Raw genomic sequence first — 21,691 nt, 5'->3', positions numbered from 1 at the left:
AAATCGAACGGTTTAGGAATGCCTTTAGGAGCTAGTATGCTATCGTATCGTAAACACTGTTTATTCAATCTCGTTACACATACATTTGATGGAACTTTTCTAAACACTTCTTTGATAGCTTTGTTAATCACGGCTTCGATATAACGGTGTTAAACACATCATTTGTATATTGTTAATCACATATTTGCTTAAATTGTTACACACACGTTTAATAGAATCCTGCGCGAAACACACCTCAGACGCAACTTGTGCCTGGTGTTATGTTTGTATCTCCCAAATCTTATTATGTCTTATTTTCCACATCTAATGTTTACTTTACCTTTATTCCTAGTGTATTTGCCGTATCGTTTTTATCTTAGATGTTATGTTTAATTATTTCCTAGCCAAACTCCAGTTTAACATCCCTTGGCACGGTTGCTATCTGTTTTGCCTTTTGTGTATATTCAAATTACGAATCTGTTTGATTTCGGTTCCCGGAATAGGGCTGGTAAGTATGTCACCAACCAGTTCTACGACTCAATAAAACCTGCATGAGCCATAGAAGTCGTTGGTGACCTACTTACCAGCCGTATAAAGTCCGTTGGACCTCCTTGAGCTCCCCTGCTCAAGTGGAAAAGTAAAAACGGCTCTGCATAATGTTGACCACACTATCACTTCACATTGCGAGGTTACAGAAAATAGTTAAACCATCTGATCCATCGACCTCCATGTTTGAAAGGGTAACTTCTAATTTTTTTCAGATAAATTTTATAGTTACCAGACAACTATCACACAAATTAAGTTCCCTGAGCATAACTATTTTACTAAACGTATAAAACTATTTATGATTTAACCAGCATGATTTCTTAATTGATAGCTAACTTAAATCAGTGTAACTGAAGACAGCAAGCAATGTTCTGACTAGTGGCTACATAATTTATTTATAATAGATCACCACCACTCCAATAGTTAATAAGGTTTAGGTTTAGGTTTAAGTTATGATTTCCGTTCAGTAACAAGAAAAAAAAAACAACTATCACCCTAGAGCCCGTTGTAATTCCCCCTCAACGGGCCAACTATCTATTAGATAATAACTGTGTATTGCTTGGCATAATTTACGTTTAAATCAGTTGTAGAATGCTTGTAAACGTGTGTCTGTTTGGTTAAAAATATTTGTTAAATATACTCCAGAATGTGTACAAAACAGCTTAAAACTAGAGATAATCAAGAATGTATGTATATTGTAATAAACATAAAACAAGTACTAGAAACTATAAATTTTTAATGATTAAAATAGTAATTATAAAAGTCATGTAAAGCAGTTTGAAAAGTAATTAAAACTAAATCTAAAGTATTTATATTGTTTACGTGAAATAAATGTTTTAAAGGTAATAATAACATCTATACATTTTTAATACATAAAAAAGTAATTATAAAACATTTTAAAAGCAATGTGTAAAGTAATTACAACATAATCTAAACTATTTTTATTTTTCTACGTAAAATAAATGTTTTACAGCAATTAATATATAAAATCTTTAAATTTTTAATGCTTAAAGTAGTAGTTAAAAAACAAATGGTTAATTAAACAGTTTGTATAGTAATTACAACATAAGCTAAACTATTTGTATTGTCTACGTGGAATACATGTTTTGATCTAATTAAATCTACATGGGCTTGGCGTGAGATGTGTAATCTAGCCAGCAGAGTTCTCTCTCCCCCAATGCAAGTGTACCGACCCCACCCACGAATGAATTAAAAACATATTTTAACAATTGTACACCACGCCCGGATATTTAAGTGACCCCCCCCCCCCGCTCCAACAGTTTAGAGTACCCTCCCGAAGAAAAATATGTGAAAGAAACACACTGTTTGTATACAGCCTGGTATGCAAGGTATGTTGGCTAATCACAATAATTAATATCATTTACTTGTTTACAGATGGAATAATTTTCTGTTTATTTACAATGACATAATTACTGTCTTACTGCTTAAATTAGAAACTAATGTCACTTTTACTTACAATGACATAATTAGTGTCTTACTGTTTAAATTAGAAACTACTGTTACTTTTATTTACAATGAAATAATTACTGTCTTACTGTTTAAATTAGAAACTACTGTTACTTTTATTTACAATGAAATAATTACTGTATTATTGTTTACATTAGAAACTACTGTCACTTTTGTTTATAATGCAAACTGTATATATGTTAAAATGGCTGGTTTAGTTATTTAATTTGATTTACTAGTCACATTTTGTTTGTTATGTTGAAACTTAAAGTAATTAGAGCCAGAACAAAATTCGTTTGGGGGAATACAAGCGCTTGTTGTTTTTATAGTTTTGTGAAGTAAACATTAGGGCTCACACGGGGGCGTGTCTCAGAACCATTGGTTGTGCTCACCTCCAATTGAACATCAGCTGCAGATCCTTTAGGACACTGTGCCATCTCCCCATCCCCTGTGGATCCTCCTGACATTAATCCCACCTTCACATCACCTGTAGATCCTCCTGACATTAATCCCACCTCCCTATCACCTGTAGATCCTCCTGACATTAATCCCACCTCCCCATCACCTGTAGATCCTCCAGACGTTAATCCCACCTCCCCATCACTTGTAAACACCTTCATCCCCACAGCAGACGATCCTCCATTATTGGTCTCTCTCGAGGTTTCCAATCCGCCAGAGATACTTTGTTTTTCCTGGTCTTGTTCTTTACACTGACCATGCTTCAAATCTTCCATTTTAAAGCTAAACACAGGCTTGTGCAAAGATGGGAGGATAGAAGTGGCTGAACTATCAGACGGAAACTGGTCAGATAATTGATTCCATAATTCTTGGATTCGAACCTGTGTTAAAGTCTCCGAATCACCTTTCAATTCTTTTCCGCCAGTATCGAGTATCGAATAACTTACATAACGTATTGTATCAGCTGTATCGAACATTGTACCGGTATCGAATAGTGTCCCATCTTTAACGTCAATGTACGGCTGCTGATCCTGGGGTTGGTCTGGAATGACGTCATAGTCATTTTCCGGGGGAAAGTGGGTGTAGGGGTCGTCAACCTCTTCAAACACTTCGTCAGGTACGTTGTAAGGGTGGGGCCCCTGACTCTTCAGTTTCTTTCTGGAGATGGAAGTGAGATGTAAAGTTCATTGCATGTTGTCAATCTACTGTTTGTCTGCTGTATGGTTCTTGTCTGCCTACTATATTGTCTGCTGTTTTCCCGGTGTTTGCTGTCTGTGGGCGGTCTATTGTTGTCTGTCTGTGTTCAGCTTAACATCTACTCCAGTCTGTCTACTGTTTTCATTTGTCTGCATTATGCAGGCTCAGTGAATACAACTACCTTTAAATAAACCTTTTAATTACCTGTAAACAATGCATGAGACGACCAAGATAATTAAAACAACAAGCCCAACGCCTCCGATAACGACTCCAATTATTAATGCCTGGTAATTTGACGAATCTGAAATTTTAAACATTAGAAATATAATCTAAAACAAAAATGCATGTATTTCTTAATCGAAGATATTACGTAAGTCTTAAAATGTAAACATAACATACTAACTTTGGCTGTCTGATTTGCCATTTGTTTTGATCACGCAGGGATCCAGGTCAAGATCACATTGAGTAGCCAGGTACGAGCCATAACCTGCGGTCGTTTTACCTGTACAAGGTGACAACATTGGTAGCAAGTGAAAAATTAAGGTAGAACATAAATATGTATATTATAGAACACTTCTCAAACATTGCAAAAATGAAATATTGTTTAATAAATTGGCTAAACGTCACTTTACTATATGCTATTTAAAAAGGCATTGATATACTTCAGAAATTTGGTACACTTTTTCTGTCACAGAAAGTAATACACCTAAATTGAATAAATTTAAATACGTTTTAATTGTACTCACAGCTGGGACAAGGCGTGCAGACGTCCATCTTGGGGAGATCCTGATAGAACCCAGGGTCACAAGGTGAACATCTGCCAGTGTTGGTGGTGTAGGTGCCGGGTGGGCAGTCGGCTGGAATAGACGGGGTTAGAGGTCAAGTGGGCTGGAATAGACGGGGTTAGAGGTCAAGTGGGCTGGAATAGACGGGGTTAGAGGTCAAGAGGGCTGGAATAGACGGGGTCAGAGGTCAAGTGGGCTGGGATAGACGGGGTCAGAGATCAAGTGGGCTGGGATAGACGGGGTCAGAGGTCAAGTGGGCTGGAATAGACGGGGTCAGAGGTCAAGTGGGCTGGAATAGACGGGGTCAGAGGTCAAGTGGGCTGGAATAGACGGGGTCAGAGGTCAAGTGGGCTGGAATAGAAATAGTGAGAGGTCATATGCGCTGGAATAGACGGGGTCAGTGGTCAAGTGGGCTGGAATAGACGGGTCACAGGTCAACTCGATCTAAAATCTATGATTAGGTGTGCGTTTTATTTTGGTACTAAATAAGCAACAATTGAGGTTCCACCCATGGAGTGAGTTATCTTACCACAAAGTCCTCGAACCAAGGACGAGCCGACAGGACATTCGGCAACCAGGAGCAAAGATTTGTTGGAGGACAAAAGGTCAAGGTTGTCGACCTCGAGGAGCTCTTCACTTCTCTGTGTTACCGCCCGTATCAGTCTGTCCAGGATTCGAGCCTGCTCGAACTGTGTTTGCCTCTCGTATTCTGCAATAATTTTTTTAAACGAGTTGACACGGTAAGTGCTGGGAACACAGTCAAACAGGATCATTTTTTTTAAAAGTATATGTTTGTTGCAGGGGCGTAGCGAGGGGGGTGCGGGGGGGGGGGGTGACACCAAGGCAAAAAATAGCAAAATATATAGAGAAAAATGATAATTCCACTTAATAGAGTGATTAATTAGAGTGTTAAATAGCCTTTTAAGGGGTGGGGGTGCAAATCAAAAGTTTGAGGGGGGGGGGTGCAAATCGAAGGTTTGAGGGGGGTGAGGGGGGGGGGGGTGTAAATCGAAAATTGAAAGTTTGTCCCCGGGAAGGGTCGTTGCGCCTCTGGGGGGTGACACCATTAAGTGCCGCACCGGGTGACACCCGACCTCGCTACGCCATTGGTTTGTTGAACTCTCGTCCTTTGAGTCTGTAGTTTATCAGTTCACTTCTCTGTGATGTCATTTGTCTGTTTGGTCCGTTTTGACACGTACCCACCTGTAAGGTTTGCAAGGTACGCAACCTGTGATTGATTCTGAATAACTTTGTAATTGACCGAGAGACGTCCTAAAATTCGATGATCAAAGGTGTTTGCATCTGAATGTTATTGAAATTTTGATTTAAAAACAAAGGCCATGACTTACTTTTAGATTTACTTAAATTTTAAAAATACGTAGATCATCTTTACTAGGTGGCGCTTGTTTATCAATCCTAAAATATTTAATCTAGAGCTAATACTAACGGCTTAAATTAGTGTTAACTGGAACTAAGCGTATTAAAGAACTGAAAGCTGTTACCCAAAATAAATGTAAAATTACACCAAATTAAAAAAAAAAAAAACTTTAAAAAACTTTGATCTTAAAATTCAAAATTCGGTCAGTTAGTAACAACCTTGTGACGTCACGTTTTCAGCCGCCATATTGGACAGCTCCACCAAACTGACGTTGACGCGACAACTAGAAATCTCCTGGCACGGAAGTTGAGATCCCACTCTCTGTTCCAGAAATTTCTTCAGTTCCGGCAAGGAGCTGGAATTTTCTGACAACTCGCCGTACTGAAATATCAGCTCGATGCTTAAGGACTGTGGTAGCTTCACATCTGAAAATAGGGAAATTGGAAGCTGTTGAGCATTCTTTCCGACCAATGTCCGATAATGGACTCATCCAATAGGAAGTGTGAAATGTTTTTGTGGTATTGTAATATCAGTTTTAATGATAGGGCTGGTACTTAAGTCGTTTTTTAGAACTGAACAAAATTACTGTAAATTTTAATTAGTTAATACATCAGAATATCAGATACTGAATAATAGGGCTGGTAAGTAGGTCACCAACCAGTTCTACGGCTCAATTAAACATGCATGAGCCATAGAACAGGTTGGTGACCTACTTAACAGCCGTATTGTTTAAAAACATAAAATGACATTAAACGTATATGGTATAGGACGACACCAAGAATTCTTCACAAAACCTGACTTACTTGTGCACTCTGGCAAAAAAGCTTTTGGATTCTGTGAAGTCACGTGAGACCAAGTGAAATTTGTAGACTTGCCACATTGGAAAATGTTGGCCAAATGGGGTAAGACGATCATTCCAGGCGGGCAGACAACCGAACAGATTTGTTCTCCGTCATGTTGTGAGCAGTTTATGGCCAGCTGGGCGGGTCGTGGCACCAAACTTGGGCATTCTGATTAATTAGATAATTACGTGTTTCTTAATCAATAAAATTGAAATGTTATTTTGGTTAAAATGAAAAAAATATTGCATTAGTCGTATAACACCTTGATTGAGATGTTTAATAAAGCTGTCTTAAATTAATGTGTGATTAATTTTTTGAACTTCAAACGAAATGGTGATAATATTTAACAATGACATCTCTAAGTCTACAAATAACGGGAATTCGGTGTCAACATTATTTTATAGGTGGTGGGCGTGTTCTTTCATATGTACATAGTTTTTCCTTACTAAATCAATTAGTTGGCTTTCTCGTTAAAGCTATAAACATTTTGGTTTGGTGTCATCCTATTTAACAGTGTCACCCACATCCTGGCCACGTGACCGTATTCTCGTTATTTTTTTTTTGTTATTTAAATTAATACATTTTTTAAACTTACTCTGTTGACAAGAGCGTGATACAGAATCAACTGCCGGGGTACTTTACTTAATGTAATGTGATAAAATGACTGGGATAAATAATGTATTTGAAAGACTTAGAAAACAACTGTACATGTACCTGGACATGTGACCGTGTTGCACTTCATGGTTGACCTGGCCTGGCTCGGGTCACACTCAGCTCCCCCGTACCCAGCAGGAGGACTGTCACACAACCTCAGTCTGGTCATCAGACCCCCACCACACGAGGCGCTACACTGGGACCACTCGGACCAACCACCGAACCTGCCGTCTACTGTCAGATAAAGATGTTTATTTGAAATGAAAACATAATGTTAAAAAAAGGATAAACAAAACTATAGAATAATGTAAGGGGCGGAGTGGACGAATCGTAGAGCTTTCAGATGTGAACCCTAAAGTCTAGAGTTCGTTTCCCGGACTCATTAAGGAAACTAAAACGACACTATCCCCAGAAGTGCCGATGCCATTGAATCAGTTAAACTCTACTTCACCTGCTCCGCCTATCTTGGGCATGAACGAGAATAGATGAAGAGGATGCTATCATATTGCTAGTTGTGTGTTGTTGTACTTAAAAAAACGTTTTGAATTATTTAAAAAAAATGGCAGATTAACCTGCATTCGCTTAATTACCTGGACAATGGCCACCAACGCAAAACTGCGTTTCGACCTTCACCCCAAGACAATCCTGACCTCCGGGGTCAGGGGCAGGGTCAGTGCATGTCCGAACTCTCTTCCTCTGCCCCACCCCACAAGATGTACAGTTTGACCAGTGGCTCCAAGTAGCCCATTTCCCATCAGCTGCAGAAGTAAATTTGTATAAGTGTATTTACGCTTGTTCAATACTGTTTTTAAATAAGCCAATTTAACTTTAAAACGTTTTCAGTATCTTATTTAACAACATGAAGCTTTGTTTCAATATTTTACTAAAACACATTTTATTTCATGACTTTACATACCCACAAGCCGACCCGCTGCGTAGCAAACGCTTTACTCAGTTTATTTTTTTTTACTCATCAGTAATTTATAATTTGTAAATTCCCCACTACTCCCCCTTCTCCTACCTATGATATTCTACCTATGTAAACCTACCTATGATACTCTACTTATGTAAACTTACCTATGTAAACCTACCTATGTAAACCTACCTATGATACTCTACCTTTGTAAACCTAGTTAATTGTAAACCTACCTATGTAAACCTACCTATGTAAACCTACCTATGTAAACCTACCTATGCTACTCCACCTATGGAAACCCACCAATGTAAACCTAACTATGTAAACCTAGCTATGTAAATTTACCTATGTAAATCTACCTATGATACTCTACCTGTGTAAACCTACCAATGTAAACCTACCTATGTAAACCTAGCTATGTAAACCTTCGTATGTAAACCTACCTATGTAAACCTACCTATGTAAACCTACCTATGTAAACCTACCTATGTAAACCTACCTATGTAAACCTACCTATTACCCTGTCACACAGGCGACCTGTATAACCTGTCTGACAGTCACACATGTATGTCTGCTGCTCCGGCAGGCTAACACAGGTAGAACCGTTGACGCAGGCGTTGTTCAGACAGAACTGCCTGGGATTCTGGCACCGGTCACCTGACCACAGGTCATCACACACGCACCTGTAGCCACGCACGTCATCAAAACACACACCGTGGTCACCACACGGACGTCCAGCACAGTTGTTCACATCTACAGCCACAGGTAATTAAAGTTAAAAAACTGAATCATTACAGAAATATACTAAAACAGAATCTGGTTTGTCGGAAAATTTGATGTTTACACGAGTATCTCAAAAGTAATTTGTTTATCGTTGCTGGCTTGCCCTATGTTCACCGTAAATTACAAAAAAACAAACAACAACAAAAAAAAACCAACAAAAAACCCAGTGTTTTCCAATAACACTGCAATTAACAGAACATTGGGAAAAAGAACAAAAATAATTAATTACCATCGCACGTGCTGGGCCAGATATTGGCTGAGTCAACGATGACCGTGTCCAGCGTGTTGTCCTTGACCGGCTTGAAGCATGACCTTGAAAACTCGGCAATTTCCGATTCCGTTAAAATTTCTTGGGTCATCTGTAAGCCGCTGAGTACAATATCTTTGGACAAATTTAAAGACCCGTGGTTTTAGCTAATGTCGTCATCAAAGTGTTTGATGCAAGCCCCACTTGGTGTCACCACAACGAGCAAGACAACAGTCTTCAACTAATTACAACTTAAAGCAAATTATCAAAACAACAAATAGATGCAGCAAAAACGTAGTTTTCTTTTAACTTTTGACATTCTGTCTTTATTGCTTGCAGTTAATTTTTAGAAGATTTAATTTAAGATAACTTATTTTTGCCCTAAACAACAATTTTTTATCACAAAATAAAAAAATTACGTACATTTAGTTTGTGTTTTGATAGAACATAGACCGTAATGAAAAACGGACTGCGTTGTCGATTGAAAAAAAACCATAGGGGTACTTACAATTTAAAAAAAAAATTACGATTGAGGTGTCGGGGTAGGTCACTAACCGTTGGAGACAAAAATCAATCCATTCCCGTCGACGGTAAATCCAAGATGCATGTCATTATTCCATAGCCCTTCGACCTTGACCCCTGTCTTCTGACTGTCGAACTTCCCGTCGACGTACATGGTGACCGTCTCGTTTTGGTACATCAGCGTGATGTGGTACCACATCCTGGAGACACCGTGGTCATACTTTTTAAATTACCAATCAGTCACTTTAAACATTTTTTTCTACTATTCAATTTAAGCCATAATAGCTGATCAATGTTCAGTTTGTTCAGTAGTCACAATAATCAATTATTATTATGGTGCTCTACCAACTTAACAATGAACCATAGGCGTAGCGACACTTCCCGGCGCCCGGGGACAAACTTTTCGATTTGCACCCCCCTCGAGATTTTGATTTTGCACCCCTCCTCAAACTTTCGATTTGCACCCCCCCCCCAAAGATTTCCATTTGCACACCCCCCCCCCCCTCCTCAAACTTTCGATTTGCACCCCCCCTCGAGATTTCCATTTGCACACCCCCCCCCCTCAAACTTTCGATTTACACCACCCTCAACCGTTCAATTTATCTTTCCAACCCATTTTGGCGCCCCTAAGGTCGGCGCCCGGGGACATATGTCCCCCCCCCCCGCCCCCCCCCTCGCTACGCTACTGCAATGAACCAGTCAAGCCTCATCTCTACCCTCCTTTTATAATAGATGTTTTCGGGCCACTATAGAAGTTTATTAAGCATGCCCAAAAATTCCTTTTTAGAGTAGCTTGTTTTAAATTAAGGGTTTCAAAATGCGGGCTGGACTATGATTGGATTAAAATGACTCAGGGCAACGACCTCTTTGTACTACATAACAATAAAACACGTACTATCGTACGTAAGGTTCACCTGAAAGAGCGGTTGGTATCCACTGGCACCGGCCACAGGTAGAAGCTGACAATATCCATATAGAACATGGCGGCGCCTTGATGGTAATCCAGGGAAAAGGTCAAGGCTGCCCGCTCGTACTCAGTGGACAGGTGTACCCAGGTAACGACGGTGAACACCTTGTCTTTGGCAGGTGAGACTTGCACTGTGGGTAAGCTAGTGCCAATCTCCGTCAGGTAGTCAAACACTGGAAGAAAGAGTAATGTTGCATTTACGTCCATTTGAAATGGATTTCGATTGGTTTAAATATGATAGCAGGTATTCTTTTGCAAGAAAGTGGGTAAGGATTATAAAGGAGGGGAATTTTGAATAACATAAACATCTTTTAAAAAGCTTTAAGTTTTTAAAAGACTAAAGCAAATTTAAACATGTTTAACAGATTGTTGTTTCATTGAGTTTTATCTATAGTTTTCTTTTTACGTGTTTTTAACTATTGCACTTCACTTGAGATTTGCCATAGATGGACTTTATAACTTAAATCCAAAAGAAAACGGGGGTCATTGAATGGAGTCCACAGGTTTATAATGAGAGAATTTACAATTTTAGGATCTGTCGTCAATATAAAAAAAATCAATGTTTTGATAAACATCAAAATAAAAAAAAAACATCTGACCGGCACTGAATACTTCAGCCATTTTTCCATCAGAGTAGTACACAAAGCCTTACTTTCACAATCGTCCTTAGATGACGCCCCGTCTACTGCCGTGAACATCGTGTAAGGGCAGACGTTACATCTGAGGGCACCAAACTCTGAGGTGTACGTGCCTTTTGGGCATAAAGTGCAAGGCTGACGTCCGTCTCTCGAGTACTGGCCAGGGTGGCAAAGGTCTGAGTGGACAGAACAATACTCTTCGATTAGTTGTTACCTATAGCAAAAAAAACTAGAAATAGTATGCGTCGATATCATGAACCCAACCTTAAAGTACTTAAACCGTAAACCTGTAGCGATAAAACGAGCAGTGTTTCTTCCAGGCATCTCTTCAAGGGGGGGGGGGGTCTGCTCCCCCCAGGAGTCTAATGACCCCCTCCCCTGGAGAAAAAAAATCTAGAAGAAACACTGAAAACGAGTCGACTATGATAATACGGCTAAACAAATTAGATGGTATTTCTCTGTTAAAATCTTAGCCTATGCTTTAACAGACTACACCTAACACCATTTCAAGCGAAACTTACTTTGACAATACGGACCGAAAGTCGATCCGGGCCACACCCACTCAGGGCGGTTGAACCTTGAACTCAACTGACACGTCATCGTTGACGGCCCCACCAGTGTCTGGCCTGTGGTGCAGGAGACGTTACAAGCAGCTCGATAGAGAAACCCGTCTGGACAGGTGAACTTCAGCAGAGATATTTCGGGCAGGTTCGGATCCTTGCAGGACAGAGCTGGAATTGTTACACTAAGTTAAAATTATTGCACATAATTGGAATTGAGTTAGATTTTACACATCTGGAATGTAGGATGGTTAGAACGAGTTGAAAGACTTAGTGAAACTTACATTCACACACTTCTGGCCGCATAGTAAATAACATTACACGACAAACTATCTCAGTACAAATAATCTCAGAAAAAAACAACCCAAAGACGAAAGATCTCAAGAGCAAAATATCTTAAAATGACATATTCCTGAAGAGTGATACTTCTTTTATGTGGACGAAAAATATGTAATTATCTTTTAAAGAGGGCATTTTACAAGCTTTCATCTTTATTATTATTTATGTTTCTTTAAAGAACGTTTACACTTATCCTCGGCCAAAAACCCTGAAAAATACAGACCGGTGAAGATGTTAAAAAATCGCTTATATTGTCACATCAAATTATTATAAACGCAAACAAAATTTGTTTAGCAAGCGAAATAACAGTTCAGGTAGCTACATTGTTAATTGCAAAAGATCCGTGTTTGTCCCAACAGTAAGGCCAAACCAATCCTCCCCCAAATCCTTATCCCTTACTCTAAACGAATGATTACCTTTGACTGTAATGTTGAAAGAACAATTTCCAACATTCCCAGCCATATCAAAAGCTTGTACTGTAACAGTTGTTAGACCAACTGCAAACGATGTCCCGTTTACAGGATTCCCTTCGATTTTTTGTATTTTGCCAGAGTTGTCTGTGACGTCAGGCAGTGAATAGAAAACATTGGTCTGTCGGCCCAGCACGTCTACAGTTGTTACAAAATTTTCTGGGCACCCGAAGGGAAAACTTGGCGCTTCTACATCTGGACATTTTTGGTGGAACGCAATAACAATTATTTCTTTTTACATAGTAGACTTGAATGTATTTTTAACAAAGTAATATAAAATGCCATAATATTTAAAAATTTTGTTTCAAATTTTCAAACTTTGGTATGTTGAAATACCATTACAATTAATGCAAAATTTAAAGGTATTTCACGATTTAAAAAAAAAAATTGAGATTTTGAATAAAATAGTTGAAGTCTTTTTTGTTACAAAATCTAGTCCACGGGTTCCCAACCTGGGGGTCGCGACCCCCCTGGGGGTCGCGAAGGGCTTTCTGGGGGGTCGCCAACTGGTATACTAAACCTTAGTAATGAGAAACAAAAAATAAATATTTAGAAGAATATCTGAAATTCGGCTTTACTAACATCACTGGAAATGGAATAGAGAAGCAATGATTACTCAATACTGTACAAAGTTGTTCTCAGTCACGAGGTAATGAACTTTTCAAATCTAAAACGTCATTTGATACGAGTCATTCCGAACACACCATAAAAGATACGGAGTTCTTTCGTCGACATGAAGCTAGTTGCAAACGTCAGAGACTTGATCGAACTGGAAGTTTTCACGAAGGAAACACAGCATTAGTGCAAGCATCATATGATGTCGCGATAGAAAATGTCAAGCAAAAAAAAAAAAAACACAATAGGAGAAAATCTCATCAAACGCTGCATGTTTAAGATGGTGAAGTTAATTCTTGGGGATTCCAGTGCAGTAAAGATGCAACAAATATCTCTCCCTAATAATAATATTCAGCGGCTTATAGCAGACACGTCCGTAGATGTTAGATAACAAATTTTTATTGAAATCAAGCTTTCACCATTGTTTGCTTTTCAAGTTGATAAATCAACAGACTCGAGTTCGTGATCGCAGTTGTTGGTCTTTGTCTATATTCATGCGGATGATAGCAAAGAAGAGCTTTTATTTTTTAATGAAAGCATGGAAAAAATAAATACGTTTTTCGAAACTGGATGATTAAAATGGGTTAAAACGGCTGTTGGGGTTTGAACGGATGGTGTGCCATCTATGTTTTGGTCAAAATCGGGCTTCCAGAAAACAGAAAAGATTTAGCTCCCTAACCACTGCCCTCGCCATCAAGACTCCATTGCTAGTAAAAGTCGTAACTTATATTAAATCTGGAGCTTTCAAAGAACTGTGCAAATACATTAATAAAGATCACGAGGTTCTGCTTTTCTACACTACATCATGATGGCTGTCAAAAGGAAATGTAAATCGTGTTGTGAAATTGAAAGCTGAAATCAAGTTGGCCTTCGAAGTACAAATGAAACAAGACCAGAGTTTCTTCCAGGCATCTCTTCGGGGGGGGGGGGGGGACGAAGCCCCCCCCCCCCGACATTTTTTTACCGTCCCCCCGAACGAAATGAAATTTATATAATTTATATAGAAAATATATACTTTTAACAGTGTCCGCCCCCCCCCCCCCCCCGAAGAAAGTTTACCGCCCCCCCCCCCCCCCCGAAGATTTCAAGTGCTCCCCCCCCCCGGAGAAAAAAGTCTGGAAGAAACACTGAACAAGACCCTTTTGGTACACTTAATACGACATACCTAGCAGATGTATTCGAACATCAACATAAGCTTGACCTGAAGCTTCAGGGAAAATGAACGCATATTATCACTTTCCATGATAAATTCGGGGCATTTTTATCAAAGCTGCAAAAATAAATCTTGGAAATATTGCCATGTTTGAGAACTCTGCAATGTAGTAGATGAATCTCTTTGTGAGATAATTAACATTTTGAAAGAAGCGATTTCTGGGCATTTTGAATCTCTTTAAAACGAACTGCAGCGCTATTTTTCTGCGCTGAAAAAGAAGAATCTGCATTGACGCATTACCCATTCTCTTCTTCCCTTGATGTTGCCAGCATTCCAGATGAATTACAAGATGAATTCTTTGATTTGCAGAATGATTCAGCGCAAGATGAAAAACTGCACACACAATTTTGGTGTAGTATTCACCATTCATACTCAAACGTAATATTGATTGACTTTTCGAGAATAGATTTTCAACACTATTCTCCGATTAAAAACAAAATTAAGGAATAAATTGAATGTTGATAATGAAATAGGTAGGCGTTAACAAAAACTTAACCGCGAATGTTTAGTAAATAACACGCAATTTTACACATGGTATTAAAACAGTTATCAAGGGTAGTTCACATTGAAAGTCTACTTGAAAATCTTAATTCAGTGCTTGTTAATTTCCATACTAATTTCGGCTTTTTAATTCTATGGGGGTCGCGGGTCACTTACTTTTTATAAAAGGGGGTCGCCACTCGAAAAAGGTTGGGAACCACTGATCTAGTCAGTTGACTCTATTAGAGTTGGTAAAAGAAAGACCAGTCAGTGGCGTAGCGAGGTCGGGTGTCACCCGGTGCGGCACTTGATGAAATCACCCCCACAGAGGCGTAGCGACCCTTCCCGGGGACAAACTTTCAAATTTTCGATTTGCACCCCCCCCCTAAAACTTTCGATTTGCACCCCCCTCAAGTTTTCGATTTGCACCCCCCCCCCCCTCAAACTTTCGATTTGCACCCCCCCCCCCCCCCCCCCTCAAACTTTCGATTTGCACCCCCTTTAAGTTTTTCTCTATATATTTTGCTATTTTTTGCCTTGGTGTCACCCCCCCCCCTAAATGGTGTCACCCGGTGCGGTCCGCACCTCCCCCCCCCCTCGTTACGCCCCTGAGATCAGTGATTATATGATTAGTTTTTTAAACCGTGAGACTTCAACAAATTTTTTTTTAATAATAAAAAAAAAGATTATTATTAATTAGGAAGTGTTTTCCACGTTTTTTCTCTAGCCTAACCCCTTAATGTAGTTACCTGTACACAAGCCAGATGCGGTCCAGTCACTCACGTTCGTGCAGGTGATGTAGAGTGGCGCCACTGCCCGGTACCCACCGTCACACTTCAGTACACACGTATCGCCCTGCTTGCGGCCCTGTTCGCACACGTGACGTCCGTTATCAACACGTGGTGGTTCAGGACAGGAAGCTTATTACACGTGACAGAAAGACTATAAATAACACGTTACACAAGTACCAGGATTTAAAATTTCACAAAAACAAAACCGTAGTAAAAAGCGTAACTTCTAACAAATGGTAAAATAGTTTCTTTATAACAAGGATTAGAGATAAAAGAAATGCATGCACTAGGCTTTTAACAATTGTTTTTTCAACAATGTGAGAAAGGCTGGGCATGGACCTATAACTTCAATAAATGACCGGATCATTGTGCAATGCAGCAAACTAATCAGACAGGCATGCAATAAACTAAGCCTTTAATTAAACTAATAAGCATATTTTTCAAACTTTATATTTTTGTAAGTTCGTGGGGCATTGTCCAGAATCTTGAGATATCCGTATGATTGCTAAGCTACTTATACACAAAAAATGAAATATTGGAAAATAAACGTTTAAAATAGTTTTTGTATTACGATATAATTACTAAATTATTTATACAAAAAGAAAATTGACACATTGGAAAACAAAACTCGGCGATAATGCGATGCCGTCTGGAGAGGAATAAGGGCGCCAATTTTTCAAGAGTGAGTATTTTCTTGTAGCATCCGAGAACTACTGTCAGCTTTAATGCTTGACTATGTTACTCACGAATACAAGAAGGGGGCGTGTCACTCCATTCCTCGTTATCCAGACACGTGATCACATCCGCTCCCTGCGGCTCGCTCATTGGCTGGCACTGCACGCGACACACTGACGTCACCTTGTTGCCGTTCGTGCACGTGATGTTTGAGTTAACGGGTGGCGCTAGGACTGGGCACAGTTTTTCTGTGAACATAGGATAGAGCGGATAGTGTTTGGTTTAATTAACAAAACAATTCCTTTAGAAATAATAGGTGGCTATCAGTGTTTCTTCCAGACTTTTTTCTCCGGGGGGGACTTGAAATTTTCGGGGGGGGGGGGGGCGGACACTGTTAAAAGTATATATTTTCTATATAAATTATATAAATTTAATTTCGTTCGGGGGGGGGGGGGGGCGGTAAAAATTTTTCGGGGGGTAGCCCCCCCCCCCGAAGAGATGCCTGGAAGAAACTCTGGTTGCTATGGTTATGGATTCAATTGAAAACGGGTATTTACAAAAATATAGTGTGTATTAGAATACATTTATTAAAAAAAACGTGTTTAGCGTGAGATGTGTAGCCTACATTACAGAGCATGTTCAGCACAGAGGCGTGTGTAAAACAATGTTACCTACAGATGTGTACAATACACATGTGTTTACAACACACAGATGTGTACGACACATAGATGTGTACACCACACAAATGAGTCCAGCATACAAAAGTAAACAACTCACCAGCACATTGCCCGTGTTTCGTCCACTGCCGGTTGACCTGACAACTCATCTGATCAAGGTCATCGATGACGTATCCAGGGTCACACACGACAACACAGACGGTGTACACACTGTAGTGTGTAGTGTTACACGACACAGACGCGTGCTCTATGACGGGAGGCGGGTCACAATTCAAAGCTAGACACAAAGAAAACGTGTCTAAACCAAAAACACTGAGTTCACATTGTATAAACTATGTTCAAAGCTGTAAAACCTTATTTTGTGTTTAAAAGATCGTTAGCGAATTTCATTGTAAACATTAAACCATTTTAAATGGCAACAATCTGCAAAAAAAAAAAAGGAATATCGTAGTTCATTGCCATAAATCTATCACACACACACACATAAATTCACCCTCGACACTACCCACTTCGATGAATATATGATGTGCACACTACTTATAATCTTGCAAGTAGCACAAGTTATAATGCGAAATTCACACAAGATTAACTTGAATGTGTGTAAGCAATGTGCCATATCAAAATGTCTCACATCAGTGGCGTAGCGAGGTCGGGTGTTACCCGGTGCGGCACTTCATGGTGTCACCCCCCAGAGGCATAGCGACCATTCCCGGGGACTAACTTTCAAATTTTCGATTTGCACCCCCCCCCCTCATGTTTTTCTCTATATATTTTGCTAATTTTTGCCTTGGTGTCATCCCCCCCCCCCCTAAATGGTGTCACCCGGTGCGGTCCGCACCCCCGCCCCCCCCCCCTCGCTACGCCTCTGTCTCACATTAAGTGCTATAAATCTAATAAAAATTAACTGCTTTACGTTTTAAGCAGAGTTATCTACCTTGGCACTGTGGCTTCTGGACGGTCCAAGTCCCGTCACTCAAACATTCTACCAGCGATGTATCTGAGAGTTGATGCCCCTGGTTGCACACATACGTACACACGCTGCCGTAAATATTCTCCGCTGTACACACAGCGCTGCCTTGGTACATGTACGTGTACTCAAAAGAACATCTGACACCTGACTCAAAATTAGTCATAGATGAAACAATATTCTTTAGATTAACAAACTCAACTATGGGAACCCTACGCGAAATACAGAAGAAAGGGTGGGGGTATTTTTCTAATGATTGTGTTTTATTTTCGTTTATTATACTCTAACTTCAACTTGCTTTAGAAAATTTAAATAATTTTTTTTTCTTCGAAATAGCCTAATAAATCACTAATAGAAAATTCACATGGATATTGCGAGAATAGGACTTCATTGAATAAAATTAGACATTTTTATTTGAGTATATAAGGTGGCCTAGCATTACAGAGGTAGACCACTAACCCGAAAGTCTCGAGTTCGTATCCAGTTTCAAGTAACGTTAGGGAAACAAAAGCTGCTGGGCATAGTGCCCGAAAAGAGATTAACTCTACTTCACCTGCCCCATGTGTCTTGTGCACGAACGGGAAAAGATGACGAAGTATATAAAACATAATTTATTTTGTATCTCCTCTATAAAACGATGAGAAAGTTATTTATTTTAATTTTGTCGAATAGAAGTACATGAATATGTAAGTAGATCGACTCCGTAGATACACAATACCATTTAGAATAAGGTAAAGAGTATTCCCATTTGTCATACTATAAATCATGACACGAAAGAGACGTTTGGCATTAAAATATTATGATACTGCCGGCTTTAACATATAATATTGCTGACATTAACTTACAATATTGTTGGCATTATCATATGATACTGCGACAGTTAATACTGTCACGTAATGTTTACCTGTGACGTTGAAATTCACCGAGCAGGTGGCGTAGTTTCCGTGTAGATCGTTAGCCAGGTAGGTCACCGTGTACTGACCCACGGGGTGCCAGGTACCGGAAGTCTGACCCTGAGTCTGTCGTAGACTGCAATGAGAACACAGGTGTCTGTTACCGCTATTAGAAGAAGCTATTTCATGTTTGTATATAGATCTAGTTCCTCATGTTTCGTAACGTCTTGTGCTATAAATAGTTACATTGTTGTGTTAAAGGGATTGTGGGTCTTGTTGGATTTTCGGGCAAAGCGATGAGATGACACCCTATCACCATGAGGCCAAGACAAATAGCATAATTTAACACACCTTATTTCACTACTTGGCCTGCTGTTTACCAAGACACCATGACACCATGAGACCAAGAAACAAACACCACTAATTGACTCACATTATTTCACTCCCTGGCCTGCTGTTTACCGTGGCCTGGATCCAGGACACAATGGTGCCGACCTTGCCCTTGTCTGCCACAACACTTGCAACATCCGGGCACATTATGGTGATGTTTGCTGTCTCTAAAGAGAAAAAGATGGACGCCATTTTAATTTTTGTTTTACAACGGCTTAGGTTTAAGCAAACACATGAGTTATGATTAAGCGAACAATTAAACTGCTTTGCATCACTGCACATTATCCCCTGTATGCCGAAGCAACTGTAACAGACGAACTCTACTTCATCTCCCCCACGTGTCTTTAGCACGAACGGGAAAATATGATACTAGTTTGAAGCTGATTGTTATATATATTTTGCTATTTTTCGATTTAGATTTTAAATTTTGATAGTTAACAATAAATCGTGAAAATTATGTCAAGATTCCAGACTGTCCATGTAATACTGCTTTAAAACTCACCATCAGTGAAGTCGTTATTCCCCATATTTAGATCTACTGTTACCGCAAATCTTTTTCTTCTTGTCTTGTTCAGTGTAGTCTTATCGGATTCTAAAAGACGAATAGATAGTAAATAAAACAATCAGCTTACCAGTTTATTTTGGTACTGCTGATGAACTGATAATAAGACAAAAAAAGTTAACCGTTCACCTAATATTTTCGGAGTTTTCATCCGCGTTTTGTTTTAAAGGGTTGTAAATAAACTGTTGCCTTGAGTTACAGTTGTAAAATTTATTGTTTGAATCATTGAAATGAAAACGTTCGTAACATAATGATCAAATTAATAAGACTCTAGTGATGGGATTATAACTTCGAATTTGAAATAGATTTTACGTTGGATTCTGGACTTATTTTTATCAGAACTTTTGACGTTTGTGTTTTAACGAAGACCTTGGGTAAAAAAGTTCATTGCATCTTTAATTGTCTTTATTTGTGAGGTTACATACAATATCTGTTTATATCGTTATCTACTGGGGATTTAAAGTGGCCGATAAAATGATTTTACGGAAAAAGTTTAATTTTACGTGACATTTTAATGGAATTTTACCTGTGACTTTTTGCCAACCATTCTCTGTACATAGAAGAGCGAATGGCGTGTTTGGTAAATCACAGACAGTTCCTACAGGCAGACTTTTATCAGGCAGACTTCCAGCAGACTTGACCACAACATCACTAGGCACATCTTGGTTTGATGTTCTGTAGCTCTTCCCAACATCCGTCAAAGGGCCGCTACTCTCATCATAGAGAAGACTACAAAATTCACTCTGTATTCTCTCATCTACCGCACAGGGCTAGAGTCGGCCGTGTGGATAAAAGATTGTCTTTTAACCTGGCATTGGTCTAAAACACCTTAATGAACTAATCTCGTTATGATAAATAGAAACAATTAAATTTGTATTGTTTTTGAGATACATTCACATCTGGATTGTGATTAACAAACGAAAATAAACTTTATTTTCTCTAGTTCTAAGTTAAAATTTTAAACTGCCATCCAAAATTTGACTGCTACGCAGTAACAGAAGTTCGACTTTTACCTTGTTTACATCTTGTAGTTCAGCTTTCAATTTTATAGTCAGGAAGTACAACAACAACAATGTTATTGCGTGGAAATTTCCGAGCATCTTATAATCCCAGCCTAAACCACGAGTTGATTATTGCTTTATGTTGGCAAGATCTTTTCAGACAGCATTCATTCCAGACAGCATCCTCTTCTTCAGACAGTACTAGCTTCGTCAGATTGTGATGGACTCAGACAGCACTGGCTTCAGAGTGTACTGATGGCATAAACCATAAAAATATTGTATACCAAAACCTACAGCTTTAACACTAACATCCTAAAACTTAAATCGTACATCGTACATACATGAAACTTAAGTCCAACATCTTACACCCCAAACTTATATTTAAAGACTTATTTTCTGCATGCATTTAACTACTCACTTTTCTACACCACGAGGATAAAATTATAAAAGACTATATTGTAAGAGAACATTAACATTTTTTCATTACATGACTTTGTGTAAAAAAAGTAAATAACACAAACGCACATTATGTCTATCAGTATAAATACCTTAAGATATCCACTCCCAAGTAAAATGATATTGAATCTTTGAGTGTTGTGAAGTTAACACATTGGAAGCACGGGGTGAAATTGTAAACTGCTTTTGAAACTTGGCTTTATGTACAAGGTCGTTGCATGGTTCAGTAGACATTTGGGTCACAACAACATAAAGCATGTGTTTGTTACATACCATATAGAGGAAAAATAAAAAACTTCCCGGTTGGGTTTTAGCCAATTTTGTCGAATGCATATATATATATATATATATATATATATATATATATATATATATATATATATATATATATATATATATATCTATATATATAAAAAGCAATGTATGTCTGTGTGTGTGTGTCTGTGTGTCCTTTATGCATTACTACACCTCTCATCACATCGCCGTGAAACTTTGGGAAGTTGTTGAAAATATTCCTGGGGAGGTTTCTGCGAAAAAAAAAATTTCAAATTCGCAGGGGTGGCGCCCCGACAGGGCGCGATTTGTTTTTTTCTATATACGGTATATAAAAATAAAAGTTGATTTTGGTTTGGCATCGTTCATCCGATAGCCATGAGACTTTGGGGAGTTCATTATACCACTCTAGGGAAGGGTTCTGTAAAAAAATCATTTTTAATATCGCAA

General features: G+C 39.0%; 1 protein-coding gene across 1 annotated transcript; it reads right to left on the bottom strand.

Annotated features, from left to right (window-relative positions):
• Positions 1 to 1,445: 1,445 nt before the first annotated feature.
• LOC131931219 (uncharacterized) lies at positions 1,446 to 21,133 on the bottom strand. Its single transcript, XM_059287946.1, has 27 exons — positions 21,061 to 21,133; positions 20,525 to 20,764; positions 20,038 to 20,281; positions 19,452 to 19,541; positions 18,993 to 19,116; positions 18,571 to 18,695; positions 17,634 to 17,813; positions 16,800 to 16,976; positions 16,094 to 16,270; positions 15,306 to 15,476; positions 12,195 to 12,443; positions 11,401 to 11,610; positions 10,894 to 11,055; positions 10,189 to 10,414; positions 9,308 to 9,474; positions 8,735 to 8,887; positions 8,236 to 8,475; positions 7,397 to 7,564; positions 6,867 to 7,040; positions 6,114 to 6,320; positions 5,529 to 5,735; positions 5,136 to 5,234; positions 4,462 to 4,641; positions 3,894 to 4,004; positions 3,551 to 3,649; positions 3,352 to 3,448; positions 1,446 to 3,108 (listed from the first exon to the last, which is right to left on the bottom strand). Exons 2-27 carry the CDS (start codon positions 20,609 to 20,611, stop codon positions 2,316 to 2,318), a joined length of 4,917 nt encoding a protein of 1,638 aa, XP_059143929.1. The 5' UTR covers positions 20,612 to 20,764; positions 21,061 to 21,133; the 3' UTR covers positions 1,446 to 2,315.
• Between the last annotated feature and the right edge of the window lie 558 nt (positions 21,134 to 21,691).

Source organism: Physella acuta, unplaced genomic scaffold (assembly GCF_028476545.2).
Source record: "Physella acuta isolate Inbredline_101_S28 unplaced genomic scaffold, ASM2847654v3 ptg001919l, whole genome shotgun sequence".
Classification (NCBI taxonomy): domain Eukaryota; kingdom Metazoa; phylum Mollusca; class Gastropoda; family Physidae; genus Physella; species Physella acuta.
Note: the sequence above shows the minus strand (reverse complement) of the source record. Positions and strands in the feature narration are given on the sequence as shown.